The 19336-nt window shown below is 38.0% G+C and overlaps 1 protein-coding gene across 2 annotated transcripts; it reads right to left on the minus strand.

The window, feature by feature from the left end:
- Positions 1-9113: 9113 nt before the first annotated feature.
- LOC122649703 (P-loop NTPase domain-containing protein LPA1 homolog 2-like) lies at positions 9114-18987 on the minus strand. Of its 2 annotated transcripts, none has more exons than XM_043842943.1 (7): positions 18678-18987; positions 17772-18106; positions 13327-13408; positions 11722-12147; positions 10232-10972; positions 9782-9892; positions 9114-9610 (listed from the first exon to the last, which is right to left on the minus strand). In XM_043842943.1, exons 1-7 carry the CDS (start codon positions 18819-18821, stop codon positions 9215-9217), a joined length of 2235 nt encoding a protein of 744 aa, XP_043698878.1. In that variant the 5' UTR covers positions 18822-18987; the 3' UTR covers positions 9114-9214. The 2 variants fall into 2 exon arrangements, with proteins under 2 accessions (XP_043698878.1, XP_043698877.1); XM_043842942.1 differs by having other exon boundaries at positions 9114-9625.
- Positions 18988-19336: the final 349 nt, after the last annotated feature.

Raw genomic sequence — 19336 nt, forward strand, 5'->3', positions numbered from 1 at the left:
GTAGCAGGTTAATACGCTTCCTGTTATATACGATTCCAGTAAAAATTTTATTTTTGGGGGAAGGGGTTGGTGTTGAGTTCTCCGAGCAAGTGGCATAGGGGAGACCACCAATGCGGTGCAATAAAACAGTATCGTGCACAGGAAGGCAGTAAAGTTATTTCATGAGAGCAGGAGAGAGATGCACACAGAGGTGCTATTGTCAACTGCCCCGGTGGTTCAAAGAACCTTTTTGCTTCTTTTTTTGGTGAAGTAAGAAGAACCGTTTTTTCCAATTGCACTCTTCAAGTGCATATGAAAAAGTTCAAGTGCCATATTCATAACTTCATATGACAAAAAAAAAGTTGTCATCACAACTAGCTGACTCGGGATTCAGGTAGTCAAGTGACTTAGGCTAGACTTAATTGTCAATTGACTGGGTCATATTAAAGGGGCGATGTCATCTGTTTGGGAGCGTATAGGGTGCAGGCTGTGCCCAAACATATGGGGCGGGATGAGACAGCCATTGCAGTCATTCAGGGGGTGGGCCGATTTTTCACACACCCCCAGCCCACCCCCATGTGTCTGGGCACAGGAAGTGTAGAGAACATTTTCCCTTCTTTAATATGTTCTGTAACAGTATCTGAATGATAGACTAGTAAACAAAAAAGGAAGAGATGAGATGGGAGAGAGAGAGGGGGGGGGGATTGACTAGAGAGAACAATAGTCGATTGATCTTGTAGTTCCCCCAACGCTTTATTTATAATTAGAGAGATACATAAAATAAGATTCTTACTTGTAGAATGGATAAAAAATAAAGTATAAAATAAAGAGAAAAACTTAAAGACTAAACCCAATACTCCTAGACAGGACATACAAATACCAAGTCATGATAGGAAGGAAAATCCCTGTATTGTTATGACAATAATTAATACTCTCCCTCAAGTTGGAGTACGCATATATTTAAATAAGGCTCCAACTTGGACCAATAAGAATAGATATTAAAAGTAGCACCAGTCTTGAATAGCAGTTGTAGTCTTGTAGACGCAGTAAGCATGGAGAGAGAGGCAAGCATCATTTATGTAACAATATCAACTCAAACATACAAATCATCAGCAACATCAGTAGATCTAACCATTGTGTTGTACAAATCCAATTAGCAACTCGAAAAATAGATGGTAGTGAACACTAACCGCAATCCACAATATCATATCAACAACAGCAATAAGTATTACTTCACAAAGAAAGGAAGTAGTAGGTAGTCATATTCTCAAAGAAAGATAAAAGTGTAGCATTCATCGGCTACATCAAAAGTCATTCTCAAATAAGGTAGGTAGTAATTAGTATTCTGCTTAAACAAAGGCAGACATTGAACCCCAAATCGAGGTCTCAGATAAAAACTCCAATGATAATAGGCAGTATAGGTTATTGCGGAGCAGATAGGAATTATAGGTTTCTACGGACCAAACAACATCGGGTTGTTGTAGACCAAATAAATATGAATTGTTGTTGAAAACCATCTTCACAAACAAAATTGTTGTTGAGGATATGAACAAATAAATAATAGTAATCTTCAGATAAAAATAGTCTTGCGCTAATGACTTGAGCATCTAAGACAATAATAATCTTTAGGGAAAATGTTTTCTGCATTGGGGACGTAGGATGCGCCCAGACACATGGCGGTGGACGAAATGACTGCCCCGTCCCACCTCATGTGTTTGGGCGTACCCTGCGCCCCCGTGCGCTCTTAGGTAAAGAACATCGCCTCTAATCTTTAATAGCATATATGAAAATAATAATCTTCAATCTCCTCCTCACGTGTTGTAACATCACATTTCTTGGGATAAGAGATGGTGCAACTCTCACGGGTGGAGACCGTAAGGTTCCATCCAATTCAAAATAATTTTCAATAAAAATAAATCCTCTAAATCCCATCACTGATACCAATATCCATCTCTCAAAGTGCGCATACATCGATTTCCTTACAAAATAAAGGTCAATTTAATTTCCCCATATGATGACATAAATGAATGTACATAAACCCACCCACATATTACAAAATGTCTCCCCTCTATGTCCTTTCCCACCTAACTAGTGGAAGGTCTTTGGGTTGTATTCTTTGTTGTTCCTCCAGTCAGCAGACATTGCATCTCTCTATCCTGTAACGCACTGAAAAGTATATGTCCACAAGGGGTGAGCTGCAACGGCACAGTGAGTAAAAATTTCTTTAAAAAACACTCACCAATACAATTCACTAAAATTTAATTATCTCAATATTGCCACAAACTCGGGTTATTATCACTCCCCAAATCGATACCATTCCCACAATCATGGTGGAATGGACTCAAGAATGTCACAGACACTTTTCCATTTCCTTTCTTACCATACTCACACCCGGGTGAAATGGACTCACTATGATAATCCCACACATTCACATCACAAATACACATCATGACCCAATCTGATATCATACCCACACTCATGGCGGAATAGATTCACAGTAATATCATATTCATACCCCATCATTACTATACTCACACTTTGGGTGAAATGGACTCATGATGGCCTCACACACATACTTCCACAATTACCATACCCACACATTCAAGGTGGAATGGACTCAATTCTTTTCTTCCCTTCCAACCTCATCACATCTTGTGCCATCATTCACGTGACCTTCATGTTGAATCTTCACTCTTGCCCTCGCTAAGTGAGATCAACCACATCATTGTACCCTCCACTTCTCCCTCTGCTAAGTGAGGTGTACCATAATCACCCTCACTCCATCCCCCTACTAAGCGAGGAAAACCATAACCTCTCACTCATTCCCCCTGTTAAGTGAAGAATTCTCATATCTAATATGTGCACTCACTCCTCTTTCCCCCCGCTAAGTGAGGAAAACCATAACCTCTCACTCATTCCCCCTGTTAAGTGAAGAATTCTCATATCTAATATGTGCACTCACTCCTCTTTCCCCCGCTAAGTGAGGTATGACACACCCTATTTTCCACATCAGTGCATACACAACATGATTCATGGACTCATGACCCAAGCATTTTCCACATCAGCAGAATCACACATTACAGTTCTATAGTCATTCACAGTAATAACACATTATCACAATTTTTCCAATGTCACACTTATTTATAAATTAGTATTCACATACGCATACCAAACATTACACCTCACATGCAAGGCCATAACTTACTACATATTATTAAGTCATATTACTTACAAGAATAGAATCCACACGTGTATAACTTTACATTCATCATACATTGTAGGCATACAAGTTAATTAGGTCACACACACCGAAATCCTAAGTACTTTCATATCAAATCACAATATATCAAGGTACTAAAACTCAGAACTCGGTACCAACTCGGCCCTTGAAAAAATCGAGTCGAGTCGAGATCTCACCGAGATCTAGTTGAGTTGGTGCATTTTTTTTCTGACTTGAAGTCTCAACTCGGTGGGTTTTAAATCTAGTTTGGGTCTGAAATTTGGTATTTAACCTATTTTAGGCCATTTAAACACAATGACACTATCAGATTTTGCAAAAACAAAGTCCAAATATGAGTTTAACTTCGGACCATATGTTGGTAGACGACGACGTACTAAATTACCCTACTCTACACATAATGTAGTAATAGAAAGCAATCAAAACATTCAATTAATGTTCTTAAAATAACTTGAATAAGCATTAGAAATGTTAAAGTGTATAATACATCAATCTTTAAACAAATATTACATAAAATGTGATATGTTAATGTATTCAGTCCCAACATGATCCATATAGAATTCTCATGTCATAGTGTTGCTGTAGTTTTGCATATAGTATGCCACTTGAAGATGTGTAGTTGAATCCTTCAAATGTGCAGCTGATTCAACTCTCCCGAAGGTCAGAACTTGAAATCCATATGTAAAATGAAAAAAGAGCTTCAAATGCGGAAGAAAATGGCCTTTGGACAGAACTCGACCGAGATATGTCGAGTTCTGTCGAGTTAGGTAAGTTTTAAAGAGGTAGATGGATCGAGTTTTGGGTCGACCCGAGATCTCGAGTTACCTGAGAACTCGACCGAGATGGTGTAATTTTTAAAATTATATGGTAAGGCGACTCGATTTCTCAAAAAACTGAGATTCTCGCCGAGATCTCGAACCATGCAATATACATATACATCTAGTTCACCAAATTATAATCTCAACTAAATTCACAGAATAATTCGATTGAGCACCCATCACACAAAGGAAAGAGGCTTTAAAGAAATTCCCACTCACAATGATGTGCAATCCCTGATAGATTGCCCTCACTTGTACATCTTGGGTTTCTCACTCCACTCATCACTAGTGATTATAAAGTCATCAAAAACGTTTCAAGACACCCACATAAGCCAGTGGGTTTAAGGCCAATTGGACCAAACCAGTCAAAATGAGCAAAATCCTCAAACAAGGGTGATCCGAGCTCCTTGGAGTCTCTGTCTGTTCGCCGGATCCCTACCAAGCTCACTGCTGGGCTCGCTGGCACCCAACCAGGAAGATTCTATTGTTTGAATTAAAGACAGACATGCAAGATTTCCTTTAACCGGCTTCACCGACCAATTTTGCCGGGTTGTCGGGTGTTTCATTTGGGTCGCTGGATGCTACTCAGAAGCAGCTTAGGACCAGTCCAAGCTTAAGGGGAAATGAGGGTTTTTCTTGGGGTTTCCACTCCAAACCCCCACACTTATCTTTCCCACACCTCATGTATTCACTTGCATGGTTTAGGACGTGGATCGAGTCCAAGAGACTCACATCTACACTTCAATCCAATGATTTCCACCTTGATTGACTCTAAAGCCAAACCCTAGATTTGATTCCTACAACCTCTTTTATTTCTTTGAAGGCAAGGCCACACATCAATGCATTAGCCACCAAATTACCCTACTCAACAAGTAAATTCACTATCTAAAGCCCACATTGGAAACCAAACAAGTTCTAGGACATTATACCTCTTAGGCCTTCTCCAAGCTTGAATAGTTGATGGTCAGTAGCTTGGCTTGTTCACCCAAAGCTTGATGATGGTCTCCCCTCTTAAATCCAAGCTAAAACCTTAGTCTACCATGGCTTCCACCATGTACGGTGGAGTCTCCCCTTCTTAATTTCTTCTCCCATTTCCTCTTATTTTTCTCTTTCTTTCTTTTCTCTCAAATGGTTAAGTGAACAATCTTGACTCAACCCAAACTATGGCCTTATATCAGCTTCCTATTGAACCTTGAGAACCACCCATGGTTCACTATGAAGCCATCTCAAATTTCTACTTTATTACCCCAAATAAACCATATTAAACCCATGTGCCTATTTAAACGTCAGAGCGCTTCTATTGCATTTCATGGACCATTGGAAATCAAGCTCAACATAATAATATAATATAATGTTCCTCACCATATTAAGACCATACTCTGACCTTATCTTTGAAATTGCAATTTGCCACTACTACCTATCAAGCATGTGCATCCATCGATTCAATTGAATTAAATTTGGGGAATCTCTCTACCAAGATATCAAAATTTTTAAAGTTTGCTCTCAATATGACTAAACTTTTGTAACTCAAAATTCTAGGTATTGCATGTGGACAAATAAATGACCACTAATAATTAGCATCTTAAAGGACGAGCATCACAAAAAAAAAAAAAAAAAAAATCATGGGTAACGCTACAAAAAATCCCACCCAATAATCTCCAACTCATCCCTTCGTGGTAGAAAAATAATCTACATAGAAGTAAAATCCCAATAAATAATTCTCAATCTCCCCTCATGGTAGCAAATAATTATCACACAAGTGCCAATATTGAAAAATTGGAACTACAAATTGATATGATCGGGCCCACCAAATAATAATATGGTAAATAAATGAAAGCCCAATGACAATTTTATAATTAATTCATGTAATCCCCAAGTAATGCAAAAATCGGATCAAAATACCCAATTGGGTTCTATGTGGACCCACCCAAGTACACAATAGGAAATAGCAAGGGTTAATGGTAGGACTGTGATTAACTAAAATTTCCAAAGGGGTACTTGGTAGGTGATACTAGAATAAGGTTCAATTTGGTAAATAATGATTATTCGATAAATATATTGAAGCAGTAGAAGATAGGTGGGCTTGATTTCGTTCTAGCACAACCTACCTCGAATCCACAAGGCAAAAGATAAGGACAAAAACGTCAATTTTCAATAAATTTACAGATGATTCGTACAAACCCTAAAGATACCTTATATAATGGACAAATACAATTCAAAATTCAAAAAGTGCGTTAAAATTCAAAATTCAAATATTGCATCAAAATTCAATTTGAAATTCAAATTTCGAAGCTTCAACGGGTATTTTTGCCTTCAAAACGCACCAAAATGGCCAGAATGCATACAACAATGCCATAGGCGCTAAGTCCTGAAGAGCTTCTCGAGATCTTCAATTTGATATATGATTCGACCCATCTCGCTTAGTACCTCCGACCACTTAGGGTGGACTTTTGTTGGTTCAACCGACTCAAATACTCATCTGATATCTCCTCTACATTATATATCAAAGGTACAAGGTAGGGTGACAATCTGGTAATAAAGCAGAACTCTCAAAGGGTAATTTGGTACTCATATAGGGAAATGGACAAGTGGGGAAATAGAATTTATTGAAGAGGGGCAAAATTGAAAGTAAAACTAATAAAGGATATAAGGGAAATTATGGAAAGTAGAAATAATTAGATTGAACAAACCCATGCATAAGGTTGTCTTCAACCACATGACAACCTAAAGCCTATATAAAACCTGGCTTGATTCAAGGTGAGAAACCTCACCCAAGTAGGGTCGGACAAACTTGGAGAATCCAACGGTGAGAGAGCAGAGATCGATTATACTTCGAAAGGGGACAACAACAATAGATATTTGATTTAATTGAAGGATGGTGGAAGAAAAACTTTCGAACTAGTACGTCGATCGCAACAAGCGAACAAATCGATAGCATTAGAACCAACAAATCGATAGCAATATGATTTGAATTAGAATCAGATCCGTCTTTAATATCGAACCCAGATTCGAATTTCACTGACAAAAGCGAAAGAAAGTAGCAGCAGGTATGATTGAAATCATAACAGCGGAAACAATTTTTTTTTTCTTTTCTTTTTCTTCTTCTTCTTCTTCGTCGCTCTGATACCATGTAACAATATCTGAATGTTAGAATCAATAAACAAAAGAGAAGAGATTAGATAGGAGAGAAGAGGGGAGGGGGACTGACCAGAAAACAATAGTCGACTGATCTACCAGTCCCCCTCCCCCCAAGGTTTTATTTATAATCAGAAAGATACATAGAATAAGACTCTTACTTGTAGGAGGAATAAAAAATAAATTAAATAAACCAACTTAAATACTAAACCCAACTCTCCTAGACATACTAGGACACAAAAAATACCAAGTCATGATAGGAGGGAAAGGAGGGAAAACCCCCTATATCGTGTTACAATGATTAATATGTTCAAAGAGTCATATTCAATCGATTAACTGGGACAAGGTGCTTAGAGCTAGGTGCTCTCAACCTTTTCAATTATGGATCCTATAGTCTTAAATAAAAATGGTTATATGATTTGGGAGGGGTTGTGTCATGTGATTCATCTTCTTAAGTAGTTGCTCTGTAAAAAGGTTTCCTCTTAGTATTCCTTATCCATTTAGGAGAAACTTGTATTCCTGGGGATAGGAATTTCAGTCTTCCCTTTACTATTGCTCTTCCAGACAATGACTAAAGTGTCAAGGACTTATTAATAGAGTTTAAATGGAATTTTCCTCTTCTTCACCAACTGTTTTTCTCCTAATGGTAGTGTTCATACCCGCCTTCTTGTTAGATATCTTACTAGATCTACTCATCATAGAAAGAAAATCTAGAGTATTGTTTGGAAAGTTAAATTGCATCCCAGTTTTAAAGAATTTATTTTAGGGAAAAAGTTCTCTGTCTAGGAGCGTGGCCTACGCCAACACTCTCATGAGTCTATCTCTCTCCTCCCCATGTGAAAAGACATCTCTGCCCCCTTGTTTTAAGGAGGAGAGAGATAGACACATGGGAGTGCTGGCGTAGGCCACACTCCCGTACAGAAAACTGCTTCCCTTTATTTTATTTTGGAAAGTTTCGCACAATGGGCTTCTGACTAAATATAAATTATCTCATTTTGTCACTATAGATTCATCATGTTCTATTTGTAAACCTCATATTGAAACTCCATAGCATTTATTCTTTGCATGTGCATTTTCCAAGCATATTTTGGTTGCAGAGGACCTCTGGGATTGCTTACTTGACATTTTCAACTCCTTGATTTCATCCTTACCTCGTAATCCAGCATAAATTGAGATTTCTAACATGTCTTAAAGGCATCCATGGTAAGTAAGAGAAAACCATTAGTCCTGAAACCCGAATTCTATAGGAAAAATAGACTTCTTACACATCTTAATCTTACAGCTCTCTCCTTCAATTATTTTGTTAATCAATGTCCTCTTCCTTCCCTAAAATTTTCATTTTGTTTGGATTTGAATTCCATTAGATATAAAATTTGATTATTAATTGTATATTGCTGCTACTCTAAATGGGCTAGTAATTGTTTCATGGATTTAGAGTTAGATCGTGATAGAATATGTTAGTTTTTTTCACTAAAATAGTTTTATGAGATTTGTTTTTCATTTTAGGGCTAGCTTGAGCACATAGGATTATTTTAATAATTTGCTAATTATATTTTATTTCAGAATATTTTTCTGTATATAAATCAATTGATTAAAAAAAAAAAAATAGTAAGAAAATCGTAGGGGATACCAATGAAATGCCACATATGACATGATATTGTCTGCTTTAACTGATTGATCTCACGGTTATAAAGCAGATCATGGTAAGCAAGAAAAGTCAAATCATATATACGCATTCCATAACACATCCTCAGGTGAGATTTTCTGTGACATGAAGTCCAAAATTGAAGATGAAAACCAAATGGAGAAACGAAATAAATTATAAACCCGTAAAAAAAATAAAATTCCACCAATGACGAAAAATATTTATACAAAAGCGAAAGACGGAAAAAATGAAACTAAAAATCTAATGGGGTTGCTTAATAATGCTAAAATATTTATACACTAGTAAAAGAAGGAAAAATTAAAACTAAAAATCTAATGGGGTTGCCAAATGCTCCAACAGGAGCCTTCACAAATGTCTCTTAAGAGATTTAAAAATTTGCTACCTCTGAGGTGCTCCAGAAAGAATGGGCCCTTTACCCAATGAACCATGCTTCCCCAATGCAGGAATGCTGAGAGAACGTTTCCTCATCCTCCTGGTATTGCCCCCAGCCGGCATTTTCTTCTGATTCTTCTCCATGAGTGCAGAGTATGAGCACAATGGCTCAGACAAAGGCTCCTTACTTGTTCTCAGAAAGAGATCCAAATTCTCTTTGTACTTGTCCTCTTTCAGGTTTTCAATACTGTTAGTATCAGGATCACTAGATATTGGTACTATCTTTGCCTTGGATTCTTCATCATCATCACACCAATAACCAGTCTCTTGCCCATCCAGCATTGCTAAATCATCATATTCTTCATCGGACTTCGTTGACTCCTCATCGACTGAACCCTCAATCTGTAACAACAAACACTAATTAGAATAGATATGAAGAATCACAGGGAAATGATTTCATGTAATTGGGTATATTAAAAGTCCTAAAGCATCCCAATAAGGAATTAGAGAAACATGTGTTTTCAATGCACTGCAAACAAATTTTCTAAACCTTTGTTTAAAGCTCTTTCATACCTCTTCATGTATCTGCCTTTCACTGAAATCACTAAGATCCTCATCACTGCCCCCCTCATATGGTTCATCAGCTTCTTCATCAGTGCCAGAAACCGACTGTTCCTCTTTAAGCTGGAAGCACAAGGTAGGGGAATCATAAAAAACAGATTATTAGGAGTGAGGATATATTAGATTGATTTGTCCCATCTGTATTACCAAATAGCAAGGAAAAAGAAACAAAAGGACATTGGGAGAAATGGAATTTGGTAGCTGATAGCACTGAACAGTGTCACTTTGTTCCATGAGCGGTTTATTATTGCTCAATGGAATTGTTCAACCAACATCATGCATATGAAGTTATGAACGGACTTATCTTATCAAAACAGATTTGTTGGATATCGATATGTGTGCATAATTCAAATATAATCCAGCATAAACCATGGAGTCAGGAAAAACAGTGGTCAGGAATACCTCCTTCGCAGGTCCATCAGACATCCTTGGTGAGCTACAGCAGGAAGAGTAATATTTGCTCCCAGTATCAGTTCCATCAGCTCTTGACTCATCAACACTTCCAACATGACTTGTCCCACCTGTATCACTGGGCCATGCACTGATCCCAAAGTTCCCAAACTGAAGGTTAACTGGCTCTGCCTTGCCAATCTGCAAGGGTCCATACATTGGACCCCCTATACCTTTCTCGCTCCTTTGGTTTGAGATGGGCTTTCTATTGTCACCAATAGAGTCAACAGGCCAAGCCTTGGCCACAGAACCATCTGTATTGAGAAGAGCCATTAGATGTCTAGAAGATCCCTTTCTCTGTATCAGTTGGAACATCCCCTTGGAACTCAGTGTGTTGGCAGCATTTTGCTTCCGGTAGTCCTCATCTATCACCACAACCATGTTAGTGGTGGGGTCGTACAGCTGCTCCCCTGCTTCACGTCGTCGAAGGCAGCTGAACACAGTGGCATGAATGGCTTCCACACTCCTGTCCACATTTGTGTTATTTATTTTGGGTACTAGATGCTTATCAGCGCGATTACACAGATAGTCTTGAATTGTTCTTATGTTGCGAATATATTTAACGTATTTGTTTTTTGCGGGGTCTAGCGTCATGTACTTTGCACGAACTGCAAATCGTTCCAAGTGTTTCTCCTCATTTGTGATGTAAATCATGAATGGTATGATTGAAGGATGTTTCTTCATTAGCCCCATCTGCAAAGCAGAATAAAGGATGCTTGAGTACTTGACACAAAGTTAATGGCAAAAACATTTAGTACAAAGATTCAAATTTTGCAGCTCTGCTTAGCAAAAAGACTTTTTTGGGGGGGGGGGCGTTTATTTTTGGTATTGTCTTCTCACTTTATGTCGTATTTGGACTGATTTTAAATCTATTCTCCAAGAATTTCCATAGTGAGATCCCTTAAATTACTTATCTCTATAAACTCAGACTATATATTCCTCCACCTTCAACTTTGTACCAAAAATATAAATAAATAAAAGAAAACCCAAATGAAATTCAGCCAGATTTTCAGTTAGTTACACATCATAAACCTGGGTAACCTTCCTTTTTCCATAACCAATCCCATCAATTCATAGCTGTTCCCATCAATTTGAAATAACAAAGATGAAAATAATGATTGAAAAGAAATGCTAGGATTGCAAGGTCCGCTACCTGGCCAGCCTCTAGCTATTGACCAACTTCATTTTCTGGATACGGGTTGACTATTTAACTTGATGCTTTATAAGCAAAAGTTGTTCTAGTGTCACTATTTGATTGGGAGGTCAACTAACAAGGGGATTTGGGTCTTCTAAACGTTTTTGATGATTTGAGGTAATGTTTTCATGATCAACTTTCCCTAGTTTGTCACCAACTTGTGTGTGTGTGTGTGTGTGTGTGTGTGAGAGAGAGAGAGAGAGAGAGAGAGAGAGTTGATATGTATTCTTAGTGAAAATGTACTCACCACAAAGTTGAGGCTTAAGTGGACACCCTCAACAACTACTGATTCTTTCCGCTCCTCCCATCCGGTAATCAGCCGATCAAGGCTGTCAATAACCATCTCACTCTGCGCTTTGAATCCCTCAATGGCCATTTGTTTTGGACCAATGAGTTCAGAGGTACTGGAACCAGCATCTGCTGGCCTGGAATCTGATTTTTTGTTTACAGCTTCATCAGAGGCCTCATCCTTGGGTAGAGTGTGGGAAATGTGTGCCAATTTCTTTGCTCTCCTTTTAGCTTTTGCTTCCGCAACTGCCACTCGATCCAGGAACTCACCAGCATGATAGGTTGATGCCCAGAGTAGAGGGTTTTGCTTTTCATCAACAAAGCTCCGCATCATGTGTCGAATTGAGTCAGTAGAGACCATAGTTGTGAAGCCCAATCTGCCACCCTGTGACAGAACATGACAATGTACAGGGATAAGCACTAAATAGTGATACAAATCAAATATGTTCAGTGTAAATGCATATATCATGTCTTATATCAAAGGAATGGATGATTGAGGAGGAAACGGTGTTAGTTTCAGAAACCACTGACAGAACATCCATAGTAAACTTCTACCAGTGGATGAAGTAGTATAATTTTGATTTTTCCCACTTCCTAAAGTAGTTTTTACTAAAAACATAAATTTGGGCCACCCATTAGTTGGTGCAAAGGAGATCCCTAGCTCCCGAGCTGAACATTCCTTTTTCTGGTTCCCCGTCTTGCATAATCACAGAAGATTGTAACTGGGAGCCTTCTCGCCCTTTAGAGCGGTCAATCGCCCAGTAGTCGTCCCTTCTTTTGTAGAGTAGTCCGCCCATATTGGTATCAAATCTATTCCCAGGTTCCGATCTTTCCATTTTATGTACCCATTTCTTGGGGTTAATTTTCCTACTATAATTGAAAATGGATTGGTTATCCATAAAGATAAAGAAAGCTTTCTTGTAGTTCCACTTCATGCTCTAAACATTCAGAAAGACTTGTTGGAAATTGCCGGTTGGGTTAGGTCCGACTAAGAAAGGCATGGAAGAGTTGCTTTGGTCATTCATTGGGCACGATTTCAGTTTTGTGAGCTCTACTACTACTACGAGTAGTAGTAGTAGTAGGAAAGAGTTTTTTCGATTACTCCTTTCTAGGCGCGAGGTAAAGTCAATCCCTCGCACCTTACTAAGAAAGCGGTATTTCCTGAACCTCCGAGGAGGGCCATATATCCCATATAGTTAGGGAGATATTCCACTAAAGATGGGGGACACCATGACGGTCCTTTCTCTAACACAAAGTTGAAAAAACATTTTTGTTTTATATTCTTACTTTGGATGCCTTGAGTAACTAAAATAATTACAAATTAATGGGAAATTGCTGAATGCCTAGAGATGAGTAATAAACATTAACATAATACAATCTGCATTGAGTACCAAAAAGTACAATTTCTTGCAGAACCTTTCAAGCCTATCCTTTATGACATTCACATTCAAATATATCTGCTAACTGGAACCAAAAAGATATGCCAGTTAAGAAGAAACACTGTGATAGATGTCCTGTAATCAATCTGTGGGAAGAAATTCATTTTGAGGGAAGGTGAAAATACCAGCAACGAAGACAAAGTAGACTTGCCACACCCACTTGTCCCACATAACAGCACAGTCACAGATTCCTTTCTTTCTCGAATTCTACAAGGTACAAGACGGAAAAAAAGAATTCAGAGAGAATTAGAGAAAAGAATAAAGGACATAGAAATCATGCCAGAAAATAAATCAATACAATATCTAGAAAGCTTACAAGTTTTCATAACAACCGCAGACTTCTGACAATACAGCTAAAACAGGTTCAAGAAACCATAATCACCAAAAAGTTGATTCCCGATATCCAATCCAATGATTTGAGTTAAACTTATCACTTTTTGACTGGGACAAATCTGCCTTCATTTATCCTGAATTTGGGATTGCGCAATGAGTGCAATCAGAATCCTGGTTTATTTTGCAATCTCAACCATAGGATTCCAATCCTGGATTGGAAATCAAACAGACCCAGTTGAGCCGAGACTGGAATCCCAATCAAGATTGTGATTTTGATTCCATACTAAACTCATCCTTAATCTGTGATCCCATCTCATATTTACAAAGAACTCATAATTTGGTGAAATTTCAAGAAAGGTTTGAATGATAAAGTGCAAGTATTTTAGGTGTTATTCAGGTCCAACAATTTTTGCCCAGATATAGATTTTCATAGTCTATTTGTATTCTTCTTTGATCGAGTCTCTACTCTGTTGATGGCCATGCCGAAGGTGGAGCAGAGACTCAATGGTTTTTCTAGCTCTTATAGTGCTGTATCTTATAGCCTGATACCTTTGCTGATTCTTAGCGAAAAAAAGGTCCAACAATTTTTCTTTTTCAAATTAAGGTATGGGAAGCTAACCGGTCATAAATAATATAACCAAGAATGTTACATGATAAATTTGAAAGGATATTCGAGAATCGGACACTACATAAGCTGACAAACCCTGTTTAACTCAAGTAAAGTTGATCCAATAGTTCCAGCATTCTGTTTTCAAGTAAAGTTCTAACCTGGCAATCTTTAGCCCTGAAAAGGGAAGTATGTAACCAACAACCACTTTTCTGTATGCATGTCACCAATAACTACTTTTCTTGTAGAGAAGAAAAAGAGTTTTTAAAAAAAAACCAGGGACTAAATATGGAATAGAATAAAGTTCAATAGAGAAGTAGAGAACTTGCACCACTATTTATGTGACTATTGGCAAGATTAATTACATCTAGAAGCAAGTATCTAAATAATTCAGAGACAGAAGGAAAAGAGAGCATTTTTCAGGCATCTCAAAACTTATAATTAGTATCTAGCTCATTAAGTATCTTCTTCATACTGCCATAACTGTGCACAACTTGTAAACAGATTTCAGTTAATTTATTTCAGGACCAGCAGGCAGGCTGAACTTCTCTTATACATACATGAAGTAGAAATAAGGAGCGAATGGAAAGAATTGATGGTGCCACCACCCTCCTTTCCTTTCCCATCCTTTACACTCTAAAAATCCGAGACCATAACTCACTTACAAATGTACCATTGATCAGAGATTTGGTACATTTAATGCAATCACACCATTATACTAATTTCAGCACAAATTCACCAGAAAGACAGCCCTCATAAGGGGAGAAATTCAGAACTACCCGTTTGCATATAATTAAAGGAAAACCATATCAGTTCTTGGGTTTTGCAAATACAAACAACATATCCTCAGATATGTCCGTTTTGGAAAGTACAACCATCAGTTGCTTACTGATCCAACTCAAATTGGGAGAAGCTGATGGCTTTACAAAGTGGGAACCCTTTCCTGTCATACACTTATTGATGCAGTTCACTACCTTGGATCGATCCAAACGGAGATGAACTGGGTCCTGTTTGAGTTTTGGTTCAGTAGGATATTTCACTTTATGGTCTATCTTGTAATTGGGTCCACTAGGAGTTTGATTTATTTTTATTTCTATTGATGGAGTCGCGGTAGAGTTAAGAGTTAGGATTTTATTTCTAAAGTCCAAGATAGAGTCAAGTTCTATTCCAATTTTAGAGTTACGTTAGGAGTCTTTGGAGTCTCTTATTTTTCGTCTTTAAAATACCAGTTTGTAACCGAGAAAGACAAAGTGAAAAGATAAATTGAGTTTGTGTTTGTGAAGAGCCTGCGTGTCTGGTTGTGTGTGTTCCTCCCCTCCCCTTCTTCTTATGCTGTTTCCTTCTTTCCCTTTCTTTTCCCTGCAACTCTGAAATCCTATCTCAGGATTCTCCCTTCTCCTGATGGTCCTCCACCAATGGTATCAGAGCCAAACGCATCCATCTCTTTCCTTCTTCTTCCAAAATTTCCTTACTCCAGTGTTCTTCCCATCCTTTCGAATCCCATCTTAAACCATTTTTCCTATCCCCAGTGCTGCAACCTTCTCCCATTCCCAGTGTGCAACAACACCCTGCCCCTTCATCTTCCCTCATTACAGCATCTTCTTCCCCTCTGTAACAGCGGACCCAAAAAAAAAAAAATCCCTACTCTCACCGCCTTCTTTCCCCCTTTCTGCAAACCAATCGAACCACCCCTGCCGTCAAACCATTCTTCTTGCTTTTCTCAACAAACCCACCTCCCCACGTTTTCCAGAACCAACCCCACCGTCTTCCCTTTCCCTTCTCTCCTAACTGGCTCTCCATCACTTATACTACTAGAAGCTAAAGTCACTTGTTTATCAAAGTCTCAGTAGTAAACAATCCACAAACACTAAGTCCTGAAGTCCCGCGTCATAATGTTTACCATTGAAAAAAAAAAACATGTAAGGAGCCCATCAAGTCCTGCATCAATGGAGAAAACCTGCTGTGAAATATCTAGCACTTTGATACCAAATTAGGGGAGAACTATACATTTTGAAGTTGAAAGACCTATACTCATTAGTTCACCTCATAAGAGTTCAGCATATATGAACAACAAATTTAAAAAACAAAAAGAATTATCCATGGATCGGTTTAAATTAAAAGGATTCTTTTTCCCTTTGAGAGGGTATTGATCCTTGTGCATGTGCATTGCATTTGGCTAACATAAAAATTAATGGTGTTTCTTTCGAAATTATTTGGAGAAGGGGGCTTATGAGTACAAAAGATGATACAAAAGAAACAAGAGACCATGAAGGCAAATCAAACTGCCTTAAAAAGTCCCTCCATGAACCCTCATATGGCATGAGAAGTTGCTTAATTAGCCACGTATACAATAGAACAACATGATTTTTTTGCCGTATGACAGAAAAGAAAATTTGTATCTCACTTTCACTGGAAACTATATATAGAAAATCCAGTAAGATAATTTATGTCATACAATAAAGAGAGACATAATGTATTATGGTAGCTAAAGGTGACAAGAAATGTGCTATTTGCAAAGATGATACAAAAGAAACAAGAGACCATTAAGGCAAATCAAGCTGCCTTAAAAGCGTCCCTCCACGAACCCTCATATGAAGTGACTAGTTGCCTTAATTAGCCATGTATGCAATAGAACAACATGAGGGTGGGCCTTGGCGCAACGGTAAGGTTGCCCCATTGTGGCTTAGTGGTCGCAGGTTCGAGTCGGGAAACAGCCTCTCCGCGAAGCGGTGGTAAGGCTGCATATATTCCCTCCCTAGACCCCGAAGTGGCGGGAGCTTCATGTATTGGGTACACGCAATAGAACAACATGGTTTTTTTCACATGTCAAGATACATGAAATTATGGTATTGCAAATTTCAGTTTGCTATTGATGGAGAAGATTACTTTGAAAGTCCATAGTTCCAAATTTGACCGACCAATCTAATGTTTGTTCTCATTCTTTTTCATGCTAAATATAAAATGATCCACCAAAAAGGATTTGTTGATAATTCTGAAATCAATTAGTCTGTGATTGAGATTGAAAATTTACATACTTAGTAGATATTTAGAACCTTATTCACTAAAGAGTCTTTATGAAAAGGAGAAAGAAGGAAATGCATGATCATTTAAAGGGCATTAACATTAGCTTATTACGATTCCCAAAGAAAATAACACCCCAAAAAATGGACCTCTTGATAAAAGAGGCATTCTCAGATTATGCAGTTACAGCTACTGGAAATTTGTATAAGATCATAAAGAAATTGGTTAACATTATGAATGTTTGAGAAAGACAGAAAGGAATGCATGATAATCTGAAGGGCATTCATCTTTGCATACAACACTAGGGTTTCACGCAGAATTAGTTTCTTAGCCATGCTAGGCTCAAACAAGGTGAAACAAGAAGCATTTCTGACTAGGAATCAACCACAATTGATGACAACCACACAGAGTTCTAAATTTCAGACAAACTTTACAGTCCTATTTCCTCTCATTTTGTAAGAGATAATATTAAAAATACAACCTCTTAGCGAAAAAGTGGAAGAAAACATCAAGAGAGCTTAAATAGTAATACAAAGAATCATGTGGTTGTTCTATTGTAGGCTTGAATATGCTACATCAAAATTTCTATAAGGAGGTGAAGCCTTATACCTGCATGCCAAAACCAAGTCCGCCCTCTGATTGGGACCAACATACTTGTATTCGGCAAGAACATCACAAACAACATCCAGGAATGTCTCTCTTTTAACAACAACAGTAGTGCGTCTTTTGTACAAGTCAAATGGTTTACTATTTGTTCTCTCATCTTCCTTGGAAACCAAATGGTTGCAAACCTCTCCTTTACCCAAACAACCACAAATGGAACAACTGTTTTCTTTTTGAGAGTGTTCTTCCAAATCATTCAATCCTAAATTTTTCATCGGCATATGCGGCAAGGCATTGGCTGAGAATTCACTTCTCATCACTTCAAAAACCCTCCGGCTAATCTGGGAAGCACATAGAGATATTTCAGTAAAAGCTTTGCACTTTCTGTTTCATACGTACAATACTCTGTTTACGCAGAAAAGAAGTACCATACAAGATGGGCATGCAAAATAGTTTTACAGAAAATCAAGTAGAAGCACTGCAAATTGTTGACCGCATATCGTTATTAGCATCTTACAACCCTCAAGATATGCTCAATAACAATGTTTTGAATTAAGAGGTGGGAGTCATTGTAAATAATGTCTCTTTGATTTTACATCCCACGCACAGGGTAATGCAACAGGGTCATGACTTCACATTCTAAGCCTTCTCCAACAGCTAAAATGCCTAAAACAAAGAAGGAAATTCTTGATTCAATATCCCACGGACAACCACCCACACAATTCAAACTGTTTACAGAAACAGATACCTCTGGATCGAGGATTGGAGCTTCTAAATCCTAATCAAGGTCTGATAAACATTTAATCGAATATCTCATTCAAATTAAGGGAAACTAATCCATTCAAGAGAGTACAATAACATAGAGCTGAAAAAAAAATAAAACAATTGGCAATCCAATTTTCTGTTTGGTACCTTGAACGCATGCCGCGGTTTGCATCCCATGAGCTGCAGGGTGCTCTGCAGCATCGATCGAATGTATCGGAAGGAGTCATTCCCATCTTTCTTACCTCCGTCGTCCACAACGACTATATACAGCAATTTAGGCACTTCGGCCATCTCTTTCCACCGGTGGAAATCGCAATAACACAAACCACAGTTGATAATTTCACTCCATCTCCATATTAAAGAAACTGTAGAAAAATGACAACTACGACAACAGTACGTAACAAAGTTCGGAGATAGGCTAAGAGGAAACTTCTACGCAGAACAAACACTCATTAAATTAGAGCTTCAATTTCCGGAATTTAACCATCAAATTACAGGAGAAACAGAGAAAAAAACCAGAAACTGAACAGATTTAAACTTCTGAAACGGAAAAATGTCGTTAATTCAAACAATGTAGGTTTAGAACTCCATGCAATCTCAAGATGAAGAAGAGATGCATTAACATTAAGAAAACGTCCGACCGTACCAGGAAATTAAACGGATTGGATTCTTGAAATAGAAGGAACGAAAAACTATAGAGTTTCTGAAGAAACTAGGGCTTTTAAGATCTTTGATCCACCATTTTCAGTGCTTGCAACACGATTTCCTCTCTATCTCCTGCCACACTGCGCATCACAGAAAACTAG

Source organism: Telopea speciosissima, chromosome 2 (genome assembly GCF_018873765.1).
Source record: "Telopea speciosissima isolate NSW1024214 ecotype Mountain lineage chromosome 2, Tspe_v1, whole genome shotgun sequence".
NCBI lineage: Eukaryota > Viridiplantae > Streptophyta > Magnoliopsida > Proteales > Proteaceae > Telopea > Telopea speciosissima.

Bases quoted from the DNA above. Each gene is read 5' to 3' on its own strand.
- LOC122649703 (XM_043842942.1), bottom strand. From the start codon at position 18,821: ATGGCCGAAGTGCCTAAATTGCTGTATATAGTCGTTGTGGACGACGGA. The intron at 13,409-17,771 runs GTATAAGGCTTC...TGTACCTTGTAG, and splicing joins GACTTGGTTTTGGCATGCAG to AATTCGAGAAAGAAAGGAAT. The intron at 9,626-9,781 runs GTATGAAAGAGC...TATTCTAATTAG, and splicing joins AAAGGCAGATACATGAAGAG to TGTTTGTTGTTACAGATTGA.